Raw genomic sequence first — 17750 nt, forward strand, 5'->3', positions numbered from 1 at the left:
TAGGAAGTGTGAAAGGGGCTCGCTCGTCATTCCGTGACATGCAAGTAATTTGTCATATTTCGCTGTTTACAGTCTGGTTCAAAGTGAAGCTCCATGTCAAGGATTCGAAAACAATCATAGACAAGAAGAAGTATGTGGCTTTCTGGCTGGAACGATACGTCAAGAAAGAACCCGGGATGCCCCTGACGGTTGTGTTTGACATGTCAGATTCTGGCCTCAGCAATATCGTAAGTCAAAACATGTCTCGGCAAAGTCTCAAGTTATCGTCTTATTTCTGCGGGCTCTCAGGGACTGATGCTCTTCAGTGGTTTTACTCTCTGGAGATTAAAATAACCTTTAAATCCCGCTGGTCTTTTCGAGGGGGGCTGTCTAATCCGTGGACGCTCAGTGTCACAGACGCGAGCTCCCTCTTGCAGCTCTGGAGAAAACCCAACGGGTTAAACACATAAACCAACGTGAGGAAGACACATGCAAAAAAAAAAACACACAACTGTGCAACATGCATATAAAGTGAGGAGTTTAGAAAATCCGAGCCTGTGCCCTGTTCAGTATGATCTCGTTAGGGCTTGTGGAGCGCGTCGCCTGCATAGCAATGAGGATTCCTGCCAATTATGGAGCCCAGTCAGGGCGTAGGGCCTTCGTCTATTGATAAACTGCACGATGATTGCAGTCGACATGAAACGCTACACTGAGCAGCCATCACAGATACTCGGGGCGTGCAACCACAGGGGTTTTCATAGTTGATTTGTCCGCCGGTTATTATTATTTTTTTAATTAATTTGATCAATTATGCGCTACATAAAATCATTCATTCATTCATTCATTTTCTACCGCTTTTTCCTCACGAGGGTCGCGGGGGGTGCTGGAGCCTATCCCAACTGTCTTCGGGCGTAAGGCGGGGTACACCCTGGACTGGTCGCCAGCCAATCACAGGGCACACATAGACAAACAACCATTCACACTCACATTCATATTTGGAGTAGCCAATTAACCTAGCATGTTTTTGGAATGTGGGAGGAAACCGGAGTATGCACGGGGAGAACATGCAAACTCCACACAGAGATGCCCGAGGGTGGAATTGAACCCTGGTCTCCTAGCTGTGAGGTCTGTGCGCTAACCCCTAGACCACCCTACATAAAATCAACTTTAGTTTAATATCGCTTTGTGACATCACAGATTTCCACTTATCCTCATTAGAGTGGCAAGGGTATGCTGGAGCCGATCCCAGTCGTCGTCAAATACTTGATTGCTGTTTGTGGGACAGTAGCAGGCAATGTCAATATTTCGGCAAAGTATCAAGAGTTTAGTACGAGGCATTCCACAATGTGAAGAGATCCAAGTACTATATCCAAAAATGCTGTATTTACACATTTTTAATGAAGCTCTCGTGTCTTATTACATCACGCAGGTGTAATATATAGTGGAGGGAGGGTGTGTAAATATGTAATAGTTGTATATTCTAGTATTGCTAACCGTCCATAAGCGGCTTGTACGGTGCCCAGCAAAAATACACGTGTCATTTTGTTGCAGGACATGGACTTTGTGAAGTATGTCATCAATTGCTTCAAAGTATATTATCCGAAGTTGCTATGTAAGTAAACTTCCACATTTGTTGCTGTGACTTTGACGTCATGTTGACAGTTCCTCACGTGTGCTTTCAGCCAAGATGATCATCATGGATATGCCGTGGATCATGAACGGTGAGAGAGAGAGAGAGTCGGCCGCGTTCTCTCAGGCTCCCATGCTAACGTACAGCGCTCGCTTCTTTCTCGTGCAGCTGCATGGAAGATCGTGAAGTCCTGGTTGGGACCGGAGGCCATCAGCAAGCTCAAGTTCACGTCCAGATCGGAAATCCAGTCCTTCATCGACGCAGAGTACCTGCCGCCTCACATGGGTGGAACGGTACGTTGTTGTCGTCGCACTGCTACTCTTGCCGAGTTGGCGCCACATTGGTTGGCAAAATTGGCAAAATTTCGTTCTAACATTGATACAAGCTGTCTGGGTTTATTCTAGGATCCTTTCAAGTACAGCTACCCTCCGCTCCCCGACGACGACTTCCAGACGCCCATCAGCGACAACGGACCCATCGTCAGCGAGGACGAGGTTGAGAGCAAGGAGGGCGAGCTGGAGAGCAAAGACGGCCTCGAGTCCAGCTTCAACTCAACCGAGGTTGTCGTCAAGCCCAAAAAGGTACTTCCAGAAAGAACTTCCATATTTCCTTATTCCTTATTTACTCCCAAGATCACCGTTTTGGACGCACGAACCAAATGAAACGCTATTTATGATGGAGTGTGTACAGTACAGAGCCATCATCCATCAGTACCAGTCTGGAGTTTGATTGTCTGGGACATGATTATAACGTCACTCTTTTAATGTGGGGCAGGTCCCCCGGGGGGTGAGGGGTCGTGGTGAACTGTCAGCCAGAAGCAGGGAGGACTTTCAATATTCAATAGAACCGCTGGGCTAGCATGTGCTTGCATGAATTAACTTGAGGTTGTGGCGTACAAACACGTACGAACATTAGCACTCAATAAGGTCATCAAACCTGACACAGTAGCAGCATTTGGAACGAAATATGACATGAAAGAAAAACGGGAAAAATACGGTGCAACAGTCTTAGCTGTGCAGCGTGGGGAGAAAGCTCGATGGTGCATTCAAGGACCGGCTCGCCGCTCACAAATAAGAATGTAAACATGCAAGGATGTGGATTTTTAACTATATGCCGTATTTCTGGAGTAAAAGTCGCTCCGGAGTGTAAGTTGCACAAGGCCAAAAATGCATAATTAGGTAGAAAAAACATACATAAGTCGCACTGGAGTATAAGTGGCATTTTTTGCGAGTAATTTGTTTTACAAACTACTTGACCAAAACAGACATTACGTCCTCTTGGAATAGAGAACAGGCTGAATAGGTGTAAGATATGAGCTACACGAAAAATAAAAATAAACATGAACAGAAAAGGTGTCCAGTGTTTATGTAACATAAACAGTTTTTTCATTTATAAGTCGCTCTGGAGTATAAGTGGCAGGAACAGCCAACCAATGAAAAAAAGTGCGACTTATAAAATACGAAAAATACGGTAATTTATTCAATGAAATAATGGCCCATATTTCCAAAACTGATAATCATTGACATATTATTTATATATTTGTTATTCAAAAATAAATTTAAAGTGTTTTTTTTAAGTGTTTTTTTTGTGACTGAAATTTCTCGATGGTCGATGCTCCACTTTCACTTACTCAAAGTTCAACCCAGGTGACTATTAACTAAGAGGCGGAGTAATATTCATATTCAGAAGCTGGAAGGTGACTTCTAACATGTTTGGCTTCCTTTCATCATCTCTCGTGTTTGAGCCGGTAACGTGTATGACGGAAGGCGTCCTACCGGGGTTGGATGGTCTGGCTTGAAAACGTCCACAACCGCCTGGTCGCAACCGTCCTCTTGTCGCACTCCTGACTGGAGATCGCTTCTCGCATTCTACTCCAGCCACCAGCCTCGGAATCAATTTGGTTTCTTTTGCAGCTCGCTGTGTGCAAAAATAAGCCTGCGTGGAATCGATGCCCTGCGGCACGTTCATCACCATCAAACAGCCGTTTGATGATCTATTTGCTACGGGGGTTAACGTGGCGCTGTGTCGACTTGCGCTTGACCCACATTTCTACGAGGCTGTAGCTAAACACAACGACGGGACACCGAAACCTCAACTACTTGCTAATCCCCAACCATTTAAACAAACAAACAAACAAGAGCTGCCATTGTGAATACTAACCATTGGTCATGCATCGCAAGTCATTAGCCTCTTTTCAAATCAAAGTATGTTTTGTATGGGGGGCTTATACCGAAAAGAGCAGGTTCCGTTTGTGTTAAAGTTCATTTTCTATTCTGCAGAAACTGTTGCAGGTACTAGAATTACTGGTTGGTATAGTACTTTTTAGCCACATTTCCACCAAAATGGACTGTTGGGTACACCGTGGTAGGGATGGACTAAAGTAAAGCCTCCATCAGCACAGCAACCAGCACGCCCAACCAAGGGACACTGAAAAGCGGCATGGCTCAGGACCCTACGAACCATACAACTACGCTTATACTTGAATGCTCACTCCAGAATGCATGATTAATATTACGACTGATAGGATTCCAAGGAGGGATCTCAGGGTTTAGCATCACGAAGATACCATGGTAAGCCGGACTGTACTCGGTGTCATCAGGAGAAAAGCACTTTTATTCAATCCTCCGGCCTCCGCTGTGGCTGTCTTATATTCTCCTATATAACAGCCTGTCCGAATGAGCTCTCGCCTCGACCTTCCATTTCTTCTTCAAGACAAAATCTTGTTGGTTCCTCGGTGACTTGATGGCGCTCACGGAAGCTAATTGCCTCTCTCTCTGTTTTTTTTTTTTTTTAAAAAAGGGCTGGAGGTGGTGAGGCAGTGTAGGATCACTGCGCCCACACACGGCGCTCATTCTCTGGAAGATTGCAGCAGGTGTGAATCGGTGTGAGCGCGCCTCCCTCCGACGCCCTCAACACTGACGGCGTCTCGGATGTCACATTTCATTTTGACCCTCCACATTTTAGCCAGGACCTGCTGACATTTCTGTTTTTAAATTGATAGTTGGCCTGATTTTTTATTATTTTAACATTTTTTCTTTGCACAATCACCAAAAGACATTACTGTCAACCGATACTGCACATCCTTGCAAACATTTCATTTACAAGTGTCCAACCTCAAACTTCCCCTGGAGGAAGTATGAAAAGAATTACTGTCTTAAAACAGTAGACCAAGTCATCCCAGCGCAGCACTAAATCTAACCCGCATCCCTCAAAGGCAAAGCACTAACAAACTCCCACTGTGCCTCATCGCCAACACTATCATATACAGTAGTAGCAGTCTGACAAGCGCTGATCACGGCGTGACCCCTGACTGACTTGTGCCTTATCAAAACGTACTGTGGCGGCGAGAGGATTCACTTTATACCAGCATTTCAGCCTACGTCCCGTCAACATTTCAAGCACTCCTTTCTAACACATAATGATTCTTTATTCCTATTTATATACAGTAAACCTCGGATATATCGGAAATTCGCTCACAACGGACAGATAAAAAAGAACCAATTTTTCTGTAATGCATTTCCAATAAAAATTCATTGCATATATCGGATTTTTTATAACAGATTTCGCCTATTTGGGACAAAATCTCCAGTCCCGTTCCAATGCATTTCCATTAAATTTCCCTCGCATATATCGGATGGCCACATCGTGGCGCTCCGATTCGCCGAATCGTGACAGGCCGCTATACGACGTCATTTGCAGCGTTTGCAGCGTTGCCTGCGCGTCCAGGTACATTGGAAACATAGTCAAGGAAGTGCCTTTTTATAACGGATAAAATCCCATTTACGCATATACCGGATATAAATCCGATATATGCGTAAAACTGACATTTTCCGGTATACGCATATAACAGATTTCGCTTATATCGGACAAAACCAGTGGGAACAATTGAATCCGATATATCCGAGGTTTACTGTACATTTTAAGTGTCTTTTACCAAATCAATTTAGCAAAATTGATGAAACATTTAATTTCATGTTTAAAAAAAACAACAACTCTGTAATGATTATTTGTATTGTATTTACAAATATAGAAGTGCCTAAGATCAGGGTTTCCAAACTTAAGGTTCAGACCTAAAATAGGTCAGGTGTTTTACAAGCTAATTTTTTTCTTTTATTGATCATGACAAAATGCCTTTTTGATTCATGTTCATTATAAAATCATGTCATCAAATCATTTGTGTTCATTATTATTAGTTATGTCTATGTAATAACAATGTAAACTCCTCTTTAGATCATCCTAATACTTTTTTTTTTCATCTGTTTTACTTTCTATTTACTCATTTTACTTCCATTTTTTGGTGTCAAGTTTGCACTTTAAAATGGTGAATAATAAATGGAGAAGTTCTAGCAGCTGATTATCTCAATTTCTTCATTCTGCCACGTGCAATCCCAGCAATAAGCTTTAGTTGGCTCTAATGTCACACTTCCGCTGTGAGTCACTCACTTTTCCCATCACATGCGGAGTCAGATTACCTTTGCTTCCCCATCCCAAACACGTGAACGCTAAACACCCGCCCACACACACCGAACCCACCCACGCACCCGCCCCCACCTGCTTTTTCCGTCTCTACAACCATGTTCAAAATCAACTTCCTGTCTCAGCGTCTCTCGGTTTTGTGGTTCCGTTTAGGATGATTTAGGTCAAAGTGTATGAGGGTGTTTTTTTTTTTTTGTTTTTTTTTATGAAAGCTTGTCTTTTTAAAAAGTCAGTAGGTTCATCTTCGTTCTGCATTCTCAAACGGACATGCTCATTGTTGAACAGCGCTTCCACTGATTGGGAGGGAAAAAGGTTAGGTGGGCCTCCAGGGGATGTTTTCTTTAAAAAAAAAATGACATATACGTGAACTCTGGCATGTTTATTACTCTTAATTACCTGATAACACGACACGTGTTGAACATTGCCTCGCTAATGAAGTATGCTTATGTCCTTTCAGGTGAATTTCATCGAGGACCATTTGAGGACGGACGACAACGATAAAGCAGAGAGCCGAACCAAGGGAGCCAGGAAACCTGTGACCACGTTTAAGGGTGCCCTGTTGGACATCAGGTACCCCCCCACAACATATTTACATCCAGTTATCACATTTCCTCTAATAATGGCCGCTGTTCTTTCATTCATTCATTTTCTACCGCTTAACCTCACGAGGGTCATGGGGGTGCCGGAGCCTATCCCAGCTATCTTCGTGCGAGAAGCGGGGTACACCCCGGACTGGTGGCCAGCCAATCACAGGGCACATATAGACAAACAACCATTCACACTCACATTCATACCTATGGACAATTTGGAGTGGCTAATTAACCTAGCATGTTTTTGGAATGTGGGAGGAAACCGGAGTACCGAGTATGACAAACATATACAGTAAACCTCGGATATATCGGATTCAATTGTTCCCACTGGTTTTGTCCGATATAAGCGAAATCCGTTATATGCGTATACCGGAAAATGTCCGTTTTACGCATATATCGGATTTATATCCGGTATATGCGTAAATGGGATTTTATCCGTTATAAAAAGGCACTTCCTTGACTATGTTTCCAATGTACCTGGACGCGCAGGCAACGCTGCAAACGCTGCAAATGACGTCGTATAGCGGCCTGTCACGATTCGGCGAATCGGAGCGCCACAACGCGGCCATCCGATATATGCGAGGGAAATTTCATGGAAATGCATTGGAACGGGACTGGAGATTTTGTCCGAAATAGGCGAAATCCGTTATAAAAAATCTGATATATGCAATGAATTTTTATTGGAAATGCATTACAGAAAAATTGGTTCTTTTTTATCTGTCCGTTGTGAGCGAATTTCCGATATATCCGAGTCCGATATATCCGAGGTTTACTGTAGATAAACATGCATTTATCAAACTGAAAGCAGTTCCTAATCGGGGAATTTGATACGAGGTCATTGTGAAGTCTTCTTCAGGCTTACTTTTTCACCAACTACGAAGAGGCTCTTACAGATGTTACAAACTATTATCAGATGGAGACGGGAAAGAGCTCATTTGGGAAAATCTGTGACAACACGCCCACATTGTCATTATCTCCTAAACGGGCACATATGGCTATAAAACACTTGCTGTATTCTACACGGAAAATAAAAGCAAGCAAATGCATTATCATTTGGAGCTTTTTAAGCCTCGCTGTATGTATTTTCTTTTTTTTTTTCATGTCTTGGCGGAGCGTTATTTTGCCCACAGTAAAGTACTCGCCGGAGCTCAAGAGAGGGTCTCGGAGCTGAGCAAAGCTTCGGCGAAATAGGCGATCAAAGCACCCCCCCCCCCCACCCCCCCACCCCTCTCTCCTGGGCAGCCCCTGGCCTTGAATTAAAAACTAACAGCGCTCAGAAACATCGTTGCATTTAAGGCTCATTTTTGTGTGTTTATCGGCATCATTTGTAGCCTTGAGCTGTCAGGAGTCCTCGTCTGTGGCGAAAAAAACAGACCTAAATATAATATACACGCATCAATGCATAAGTATTAAAAAAAAAAAAAGACAAAAGTAATGGGTCATTTACAGCGTGCCTTCAATAGCCACGTATACATGGACCCAAATATTCCAATTCCATTGGGGTTATTTGCTCAAACGGAAAGAATGTAACCTTTGTATACACCTCATTCCCAAAGAAAAGTTCCAATCCCAATGAATTTATAATGGGATTCCCAGGGGTGGAATATTCCTTTCCCCAATCCGATTGAGGTATCTTGTACCCGCTCAAACGGAAAGTTGTCAGACTGCGTTCTTCTTCTTCTTCTGTTGTTTATTGGCGGTTGGCAAGCAGCTTTGGTGTGCATTAGCGCCATCTGTGGAACAGAATCTAAACCCTTCTATACGCCATTCACAAGTCCACTTTTATTCCAAAAGAAAATACATATCTATATAAAACATGTGCCCGGCTTCATTATCAAATATTAGCAAGATTGAACTTTATCTTATCTTATCTTATATGACGTAACACGCAGCTCCACACGTTCTTCACTTTTAAAAAAATGGAGGCCAGCAATCGGCACTGGACTGCTAAGGAAAGTTTGTTTTTGATTCAAACTAAATTCCAAGACTGGACGAAGGAAAAACTGGCAATACGGAGTTATTCCAACAAGTGGAAGAAAAACTCCAGGAAGTCGGTATCACGTGATGTTGGTGTTTACGTTTTACTGGGCATGCCCCATTGACTATTCTGGTTGATTATAGCGGCGCATGGAGACACACGATTGGAATATTCCTTTCCATGGATACCATTGCTTTCGGAAAGGTCATTCGGAAAGATTCCATTCGGAAAGAGAAAAACTCATGTAAACGTTTATTCATTCATTCATTCATTTTCTACCGCTTCTCCTCACGAGGGTCGCGGGGGTGCTGGAGCCTATCCCAGCTGTCCTCGGGCGTAAGGCGGGGTACACCCTAGACTGGTCGCCAGCCAATCACAGGGCACATATAGACAAACAACCATTCACACTCACATTCATACCTATGGACAATTTGGAGTGGCCAATTAACCTAGCATGTTTTTGGAATGTGGGAGGAAACCGGAGTACCCGGAGAAAACCCACGCATGCACGGGGAGAACATGCAAACTCCACACAGAGATGCCCAAGGGTGGGATTGAACCCTGGTCTCCTTGTAAACGTTTAATGATCTTAAAATGAGCATCCCGACTCCTCCTCTTGTTTGCTAACTCGCTGATGTGTGTGTGTGTGAGTGACAGGAAGAAAAGCTCTTGCTTGCAGGCTTTCTTATGTCCCTTCTAACAAACAGAAATCACCCACCACTGTCAGATGTCCTACTTTCACCCGGATTGGCCGTGAGGTTGGCGTCGTGTGCCCACAGAGAGCGGTCGATGACTTCTGCTAATAATTAACAATGGCAGCTCCTTTTTCGACTCAGCGAACAATTGATTCATCGGCCCACGTACCGACTGATCAATTAAGCTGTTCAAGACAATCGAGCTTGGCGACAATCATGTGAAAAGAACATCTTGGTCGATATGCGCAACACTTGTTTTCGGAGATCCGGCACGCCGCTCTCCCGCGCACATTCATGGATTCACAGGATGTCTTGCTTTAAAGTGGCAGGAAGTGTAGGAGCTGGCTACCGACACGCAGCGAGGCACAGTTATTTTTGGGTGGAAAGTGGGCCTTGATGAGGGGCCGGGAATAGACGTCTCCGAACATGCTGGATTTGAGTCAGGCTCTTGGAATGTGATCGTATCAGAGCGAGCATGCGGAACATTCTTCAACTATTTCGGAGATTCTATCCACAAATGAAGCCGTACTCCGTACTCCGGTTTCCTCCCACATTCCAAAAACATGCTAGGTTAATTAGCCACTCCAAATTGTCCATAGGTATGAATGTGAGTGTGAATGGTTGTTTGTCTATATGTGCCCTGTGATTGGCTGGCCACCAGTCCAGGGTGTACCCCGCCTCTCGCCCCAAGACAGCTGGGATAGACTCCAGCACCCCCCGCGACCCTCGTGAGGAAAAGCGGTAGAAAATGAATGAATGAATGTTTATGCAGAGGCAACACCCATGATACTTCAAATAGAGCTAATAAAAAATACATCTAGAGGTTGCCTACAGCCACACTAGTTTTTTTTGACACGGCGCTAATTAGAGACCCCTGACGATGGGAGACTCTTGAGTATTTATTTACTACTTTACTTTTATTTACTTTCCAGTTTACCCTCACCACCTTGTGCTCATTTTATTTTTCTAACGATATTAATAAATCAGAGCTGTTTTGTGGTCGACTACGGCCTATTAGTACTCCAAAAAAATGCATATTTAAGTACATTTACATGTTTATAACCCAAATTAAGCATTTTCAAGTATAAAAACGGCCCAATGAAGTAAAATACAAATATAAGGCATTCAGAAGACGCATTCGTATGTACTGTAGTATTCTACACCGGTCACTAGGTGTCAGTAATGTTCACTAAAGTGAATCCTCTCGCTGCTACAGCACATTTTGATAAGGCACAAGGCCTTTATTAAATAGAGCTGATTAAAAAATTACATCAAGAGGTTGTCTACAGCCACAACTAGTGACGCTAGTTTTTTTTTTGTTGACACGGCGCTAATTAGAGACCCCTGACGATAGGAGACTCTTGAGTATTTATTTACTACTTTACTTTTATTTACTTTACAGTTTACCCTCACCAACTTGTGCTTTGAATTTCACAGTCACTCTCGTCTTATTTTTGTAACGATATTAATAAATCAGAGCTGTTTTATGGTCGACTACGGCCTATTAGTACTCCAAAAAAATGCATATCTAAGTACATTTACATGTTTATGGCCCAAATAAAAATAAAATACAAATACAAGGCATTCAGAAGATGCATTTGTATGTACTGTAGTATTCTACACCGGTCACTAGGTGTCAGTAATGTTACACTGATGAGACAATGTGATAATGTGACTCCCAATGCTAACGTGTGAGTCTACATTAATTTTGAAATGGCTACTATATTGGGTATCGTGAGATTAAAAGGTATTATTTTTATTCCATGCGTACAGCACTCTAGTAATAAAGGTGGTATTCCATTTATAAAAAAGTAATCCTACTACGTAGAAACCCGCGGTCGGGTCTGGAAGCAGTTAAGCGTGATAAACAGTATGGAACAATAGTACTTCTGTTGTGTTGTTGTAATTATATCGCTTTCAATTGAACCAGTTGGTCGAGTTTTACTTGTACCGATACTGCGTTGTCCACAGGCACACACCCATCATGTTTGCCGCGCGTCCCATGTGACCACATCGGTGCGGGAATACCGGTAACGATATACTACGGCGATGTTGACTTAGCATGGCGGTGCCCAAATGAACTGGTGTCAACCGGAATCATCTCCTAACAGACCTTGAATGCAGCACTGGCGTTAAAGAGTTCCTATGTAGTCCAAGATGTCGCTTCACTTTTTTTTTTTTTTTTTTTGGTACCCCCCCCTGAAGCCCTGCAGAGGAGCTCAGTTTCGGTTCCGGAGACACGGAGAAGAAAAGCCTCGTTATCCTGAGCAATGTGACCAAAAACCCACTGGCCTTCAAGGTGAGCGTATGCCAGATTATTTATTCCCTGATCTCCTGCCAATATTCACGGAAGGTTCCTCTCCACGCCACAGGTCCGGACCACGGCACCTGAGAAGTACCGGGTGAAGCCCAGCAGTAGCACTTGTGAACCCGGCGGCTCCATCGATATAGTGGTGTCCTTGCATGGAGGTACTTCGGTTTAGAGATCGCTCGACACGATGGAATCGGTTGTCTACTCCCTCGTTACCCCAAACTCCAAATCAGTCTTTAGTGTTGTTTTGATTGACAGGCATACAGTTTTTTTCTGAAAGGTTTCATTTTTTTTTAACAGCTTCTCAGGCGTCCCCCCAGGATCGGTTCCTAGTGATGGCCGCCGAGATGGACAATGCAGGATCTCAAGAGCTGGCCCAATTTTGGAAAGAATTACCCAAGGCTAAGATCATGGAACACAGGTAGCGCTTACTTATACCTCCTTGGTGGTCATACCTCCTTGGTGGTCACACCTCCTTGATGGTCACACCTCCTTGGTGGTCACACCTCCTTGGTGGTCACACCTCCTTGATGGTCACACCTCCTTGGTGGTCAACACGTCCTTGGTGATCCTCATCAGAAGGCCTTCCTCCCACACAGGCTCCGCTGCCATGTTCTGGAGAGCGCCAAACCGGCGGCGAGCCCTCTGAAGGACGGTGCGGCCGAGACTGGAAGCAGCAAGGATATAAACACGGCGGTAATTTTTTAAATCACTCACGCTGGCCGGTCGCAACATTAGGTACACCAATAGGATGGATAAACGAGGATGTGGTTGCTCCATAGGGAAAACATTATTAAGGGAATGTCAATGAAATCGGTGCATTATTATCATTATTGGTAATGGTAATGGTAATGGTAATTGTAATGGTAATGGTTTTATTTCATTTGAACATGCATCAGATTACAATTGAATGCATCCCATAATCAGTTCCCAGTTCCACATGTCCAAAAGGAGTAGGAAGAAGCAAAGCTTATTAAATCCTACCCCTCCATCTGGTACTTTTACAATCACTAACTGTTACATTTGTTCACTTCCTGCTTTCCTAATATAATTTTAATTGTTTTCATTTTTTTATTATTTTTTTATTTTATATTTAAATTTTGTAATTGTTTAATTTTAATTTAAAAAAAATAAATTTAATTTTATTTTTTTATTAAATTAAATTTTATTAAATTGTTAAATTAATTTTTAAATTAATTTTAATTAAAATTAAAATGTAATTTTGTTACATTTGTTCACTTCCTGCTTTCATAATGTACTTTTTTTACATTTATTTTATAATTTTTTATATTATTATTATTTATTATTATATTATATTATTATTTTAATTTAATTTTAATTTAGTTTAGTTTTATTTTATTGTACTGAAGTACTCGGTGATATGAGCATCCAATGCCATAATGTGTACCATAGTAAGTGTCAATATAGTGATATATATAGTAGTAGTAGTAGTAGTATTATAGTTGTAAGTTATAGTATATAATTGGCTCATCGTTGTGCATTGTTTGATTCCCTTACTCAATCCATTCCATAGTTTGATTCCACATACTGAAACGCTATGCTAACGCTAACGTGGTCCTAGCATAGAAGTGTTTCAAATGTACTTCTTCCCTGAGATCATATTTCTCCTCTCTTGTAGAGAAGTATTGGATGACATTTTTAGCTAATTGCTTATTTTTAGCCTTATGCATATGAAGATGAACTATATCAGTAAGTTGAAGTATTTGTGATTTTTAGAAATAAGGAGTTAGTATGTTCTCTGTAGGCGGCATTATGAATTATCCTTACTGGCCTTTTTTTTTGCAGTACATTTAGATTGCTTTTATAGTTATTAGCCCATATTTCCACGCAATAAGTAAGATATGGTAGAACCAGAGAGCAATACATAAATAATGTCGTTTGATCCAGCTGCCATATTGAGTCTCCGCTGTGTACCTAATGTTGTGGACATGTTTTTGTTTACGTCTTTGTCGACAAGTTTAACAGTCACTGCAATTCCGACTTTGTATTCTCCCTAGCACGTTCCAAAGATAGCCCCCCATGCTCAAGATGACCACTTAGTAAGTGAATACCGTTTTCCACTGAGGGAGCTAAAAGGTTTCCGACAGCAGATTTCCTTCTCCCTACTGGCGTTCGGCCTTTCGCTCGGCATGTGGGCAAGTGAGGCGATGTGACCGACCATGTCAAATAAAATAAATCAAATCAAACCAAAATAAAGTAAAACTACTAAGCTGTTAGGTGGTCCTCGGGTTATGTACGAGTCCACTTCCTAGACCATGGTCTAAGTTGGACCTAAATGAAGGCGCGTTGATACACATACTTATGCTAGTTCCGTCAACAACAACAACACTTAACAATGTACGCTCTTTTTGGGATGGCCGTGTCTTCCAGCACATGTGACGTGTGCTCCAGTCAAGGGGGCGGGGGCGGGGGGGGGCAAGCTGTTAGGTGGTCCTCGGGTTATGTACGAGTCCACTTCCTAGACCATGGTGTAAGTTGGACCTAAATGAAGGCGCGTTGATACACATACTTATGCTAGTTCCGTCGTCAACAACAACACTTAACGATGTCCGCTCTCCTTGGGATGGCCGTGTCTTCCAGCACATGTGACGTGTGCTCCAGTCAAGGGGGGGCAAACTGTTAATTGGTCCTTGGGTTATGTACGAGTCCACTTCCTAGACCATGGTGTAAGTTGGACCTAAATGAAGGCGCGTTGATACACATATGCTAGTTAGTATACTAGCTTAGGCTATACTAGCCTAGCTAGTTCCGTCAACAACACTTAACGATGTCCGCTCGCCTTGGGATGGCCGTGTCTTCCAGCACATGTGACGTGTGTTCAAGTCCACGGGTAAAAAATTTTTTTCGTTGAGTCTTTGAAGTGAAATCTTTGAAACTCTTCGCTAGCAGCTAGCGAGGGGTCGTGTTAGCGTGTTAGTCCGCCAGATAAATACAGTTTTTCATGTTAGCTGCTACAATAATAATATCGTATCTGTAGCTTGGTTAATATATAAGTCAGTTATGTAAATTGAACTTTTTTTTTATTTTGTGAGGGCTTTAGCGTCAAATTTATTTATGATTTATTTAATCATAAATTAGCCGCAACACCGTATAAGCCGCAGGGTTCAAAGTTGAAGAAAAAAGCAGCAGCTTATACTTCCAACGAGTACACAAAGCGTGTACTGATGCCGCAGTCTTAAAATCCTTCAAGTGTCCCAAAAAGCCAAAGTTTGAAGTTAATCCTCGGTCGCTTCCAGGTTTAGAGGTATATTTTCCCAGACGGGTGTTCTCGACTTTCCAGGTTCTATTCTGTTCTTTATTCTTCCCGTGCCGGACCAGGTTTTTTCCCCCCTAAATCCACTAATTGAGTTTCTGTCCCGCCAGCTCATGCGATTGACGGCCAGCAACTCCAGGCTGGAGCAAAACGTCAGGACGTGTCTGCGGATCCAGAAGGTTCTCGTCGGCTTGGTTCTGAGTCTCGTCATGCTCAACCTCTACTGTGTCCATTTGCTGGCGACGTGGCAGCAGCCATCTTGACCCCCGACGCCCCGTGAAGAAGAAGAAGAAGAAGAGTCTGCCACCTCAGGGGGTCGTTTACCTCCTCCCCCCGTCTGTCTCTCCGTTGCCATGGCAAGAGGAGTAGCGCCAAATTATGGGGTATGACACTTTTAAGAACCTCACAGCATTTTTTTTATGCTGAGCATAATTCTAAAAAATAGATATATTTATTGCAAAATAATGAGTAGGAGAGGTTTATTTTTGTGAGCGTATTGTACAATATTTTATATGATATTCTACCACAGATATTAAAATAAACTCTTGTCAGAAAAAAAAAAAAAAACTAATTTTGTTCAGGCGCTCCTTTCGAAGAAACGCATTCAGCCGCGTGCGTCTAATTGAAAACACGCTGATGTTGGAGCCGAAGCTCTCCACAACGAGAGCAAGGAGCCACAGGAGATCCGTGTCTCCATTTCTTTTAATTAGCCAACACCGGCCCACTAAATATACACAAGCAATTAGCGGCGCCCCCCGCCCCCACCCACTCCTTGCAGCCTATTGACTATCCACGATATCTATAACAAGATCGGAGCAATCAGGACACGAGGAGCGATCACAGTTTGGTTCCCAAACATGCGGCGTAGTGCCGCGCTATCCAAACACGCTCCAGTGATGATTGCAATGATTCAGGCAATAATGAGCAAACTAATGCAATGTTGATTACGAGGTTGTTGGGGGACCTGAGTTGTCTAACCTACTTTTGGTCTAACCTACTTTACTTTCTACTCTTCAGATGGTTCTCTTGTTGTTCCCAGCAACTTTTTCTCCGCACGTAACACCTGCTTTCGCTACGTTTCAGACCATTTGGGTGGTGAATATTTCACAGTGTTACTAGACTGTCGTTCTCTAGAGAGTAAAAAGTACGCCAAGCGCTTACACGTGCAACAGCGACTAGATAAAGGTGGAGTGGCATCGACATCGACATCGGTGCTGTTTCACCACATATGTTCCTACATGACTTGGTACAGACCGTGTCTGTCATTCTCCAGGCAGCTCCAGGAGCCACAAGCTACTCAATTAGATTGATTTTACATCACATCAAAACATGCTTCAACGTTAGCTTGACCTCCAGCCCACATGCAGTCTATGGAGACCTGCTCCTTTAGGGATCAATGGGAAATGAGTGCTGTGCTGGAGTGGATGAAATGTTGTTTCTGAAGAACCCCCCCCACAAAAAAAACCCCAACCAAAAAACAGGTAATCCTTTCCCTTGCCCCCCCCCCCCCCCCCAAAAAAAAAACCCAACCAAAAAACAGGTAAGCCTTTCTCTTGCCCCCCCCCAAAAAAAAACCCAACCAAAAAACAGATAATCCTTTCCCTTGCCCCCTCCCAAAAACCCAACCAAAAAACAGGTAAGCCTTTCTCTTGCCCCCCCCAAAAAAAAAACAACCAAAAAACAGATAATCCTTTCCCTTGCCCCCCCCCCAAAAAAACAGGTAATCCTTTACCTTGCCCCCCCCCCAAAAAAAACCCCAACCAAAAAACAGGTAATCCTTTCCTTTGCCCCCCCCCCCCAAAAAAACAGGTAATCCTTTACCTTGCCCCCCCCAAAAAAACCCAACCAAAAAACAGGTAATCCTTTCCCTTGCCCCCCCCCCAAAAAACAACCAAAAAACAGGTAATCCTCCCCCCCCCCAAAAAAAAAACCCCAACCAAAAAACAGGTAATCCTTTCCCTTGCCCCCCCCCCCCCCCCAAAAAAAAAACAGGTAATCCTTTACCTTGCCCCCCCCAAAAAACCCCAACCAAGAAACAGGTAATCCTTTCCCTTGCCCCCCCCCCAAAAAAAACAACCAAAAAACAGGTAATCCTCCCCCCCCCCAAAAACCCCAACCAAAAAACAGGTAATGCTTTCCCTTGCCCCCCCCCCCCCCCCCCCCCCAAAAAAAAAAAAAAACCCAACCAAAAAACAGGTAATCCTTTCCGTTGCACCCCCCCAAAAAAACCCCAACCAAAAAACAGGTAATCCTTTCCCTTGCCCCCCCCAAAAAAAAACAACCAAAAAACAGGTAATCCTTCCCCCCCCAAAAACCCCAACCAAAAAACAGGTAATGCTTTCCCTTGCCCCCCCCCCCCCCAAAAAAAACCCAACCAAAAAACAGGTAATCCTTTCCGTTGCACCCCCCCAAAAAAAACCCAACCAAAAAACAGGTAATGCTTTCCCTTGCCCCCCCCCCCAAAAAAAACAACCAAAAAACAGGTAACGCCTTGCCACTTCCAAGGCTTCACTCTATGGTTTTTCAAAAAGACATTTAATAAAACGTGCTGTTTCATAGCTGAATGTGGCCTAAAATGACTCAAATAATATGCATATTGATGCTCATTTTACACCCAAGCACCAGACTTGAGTAATAATAATAATACATTTTATTTGTATAGCGCTTTTCAAAATACTCAAAGACACTTTACAGAAAAATGGAGTAGAATAAAAAGAAGTAAACTGAGTAAAAGATACGTTAAAATCCAACATTCATTGGTTTATACACAGTTAAAACATGAGTAAAAGCAGTCAGGTATAAAAAGTTCGACATTAA

At 43.0% G+C, this 17750-nt stretch overlaps 1 protein-coding gene across 2 annotated transcripts in view; it reads left to right on the forward strand.

The window, feature by feature from the left end:
- Nucleotides 1-16379, forward strand: part of mospd2 (motile sperm domain containing 2) — a 20546-nt gene extending 4167 nt beyond the window's left edge. For both annotated transcript variants that reach the window (XM_058082273.1, XM_058082274.1), the window contains 11 exons: nucleotides 73-227; nucleotides 1531-1591; nucleotides 1662-1700; nucleotides 1778-1902; nucleotides 2014-2190; nucleotides 6543-6655; nucleotides 11554-11647; nucleotides 11721-11817; nucleotides 11960-12080; nucleotides 12259-12355; nucleotides 15044-16379. In XM_058082273.1, the coding sequence (XP_057938256.1) occupies nucleotides 73-227; nucleotides 1531-1591; nucleotides 1662-1700; nucleotides 1778-1902; nucleotides 2014-2190; nucleotides 6543-6655; nucleotides 11554-11647; nucleotides 11721-11817; nucleotides 11960-12080; nucleotides 12259-12355; nucleotides 15044-15196 (1232 nt within the window). In that variant the 3' untranslated portion in view covers nucleotides 15197-16379. The remainder of the gene's footprint in view (nucleotides 1-72; nucleotides 228-1530; nucleotides 1592-1661; nucleotides 1701-1777; nucleotides 1903-2013; nucleotides 2191-6542; nucleotides 6656-11553; nucleotides 11648-11720; nucleotides 11818-11959; nucleotides 12081-12258; nucleotides 12356-15043) is intronic.
- Nucleotides 16380-17750: the final 1371 nt, after the last annotated feature.

Source organism: Doryrhamphus excisus, chromosome 9 (assembly GCF_030265055.1).
Source record: "Doryrhamphus excisus isolate RoL2022-K1 chromosome 9, RoL_Dexc_1.0, whole genome shotgun sequence".
In the NCBI taxonomy this organism is placed as follows: domain Eukaryota; kingdom Metazoa; phylum Chordata; class Actinopteri; order Syngnathiformes; family Syngnathidae; genus Doryrhamphus; species Doryrhamphus excisus.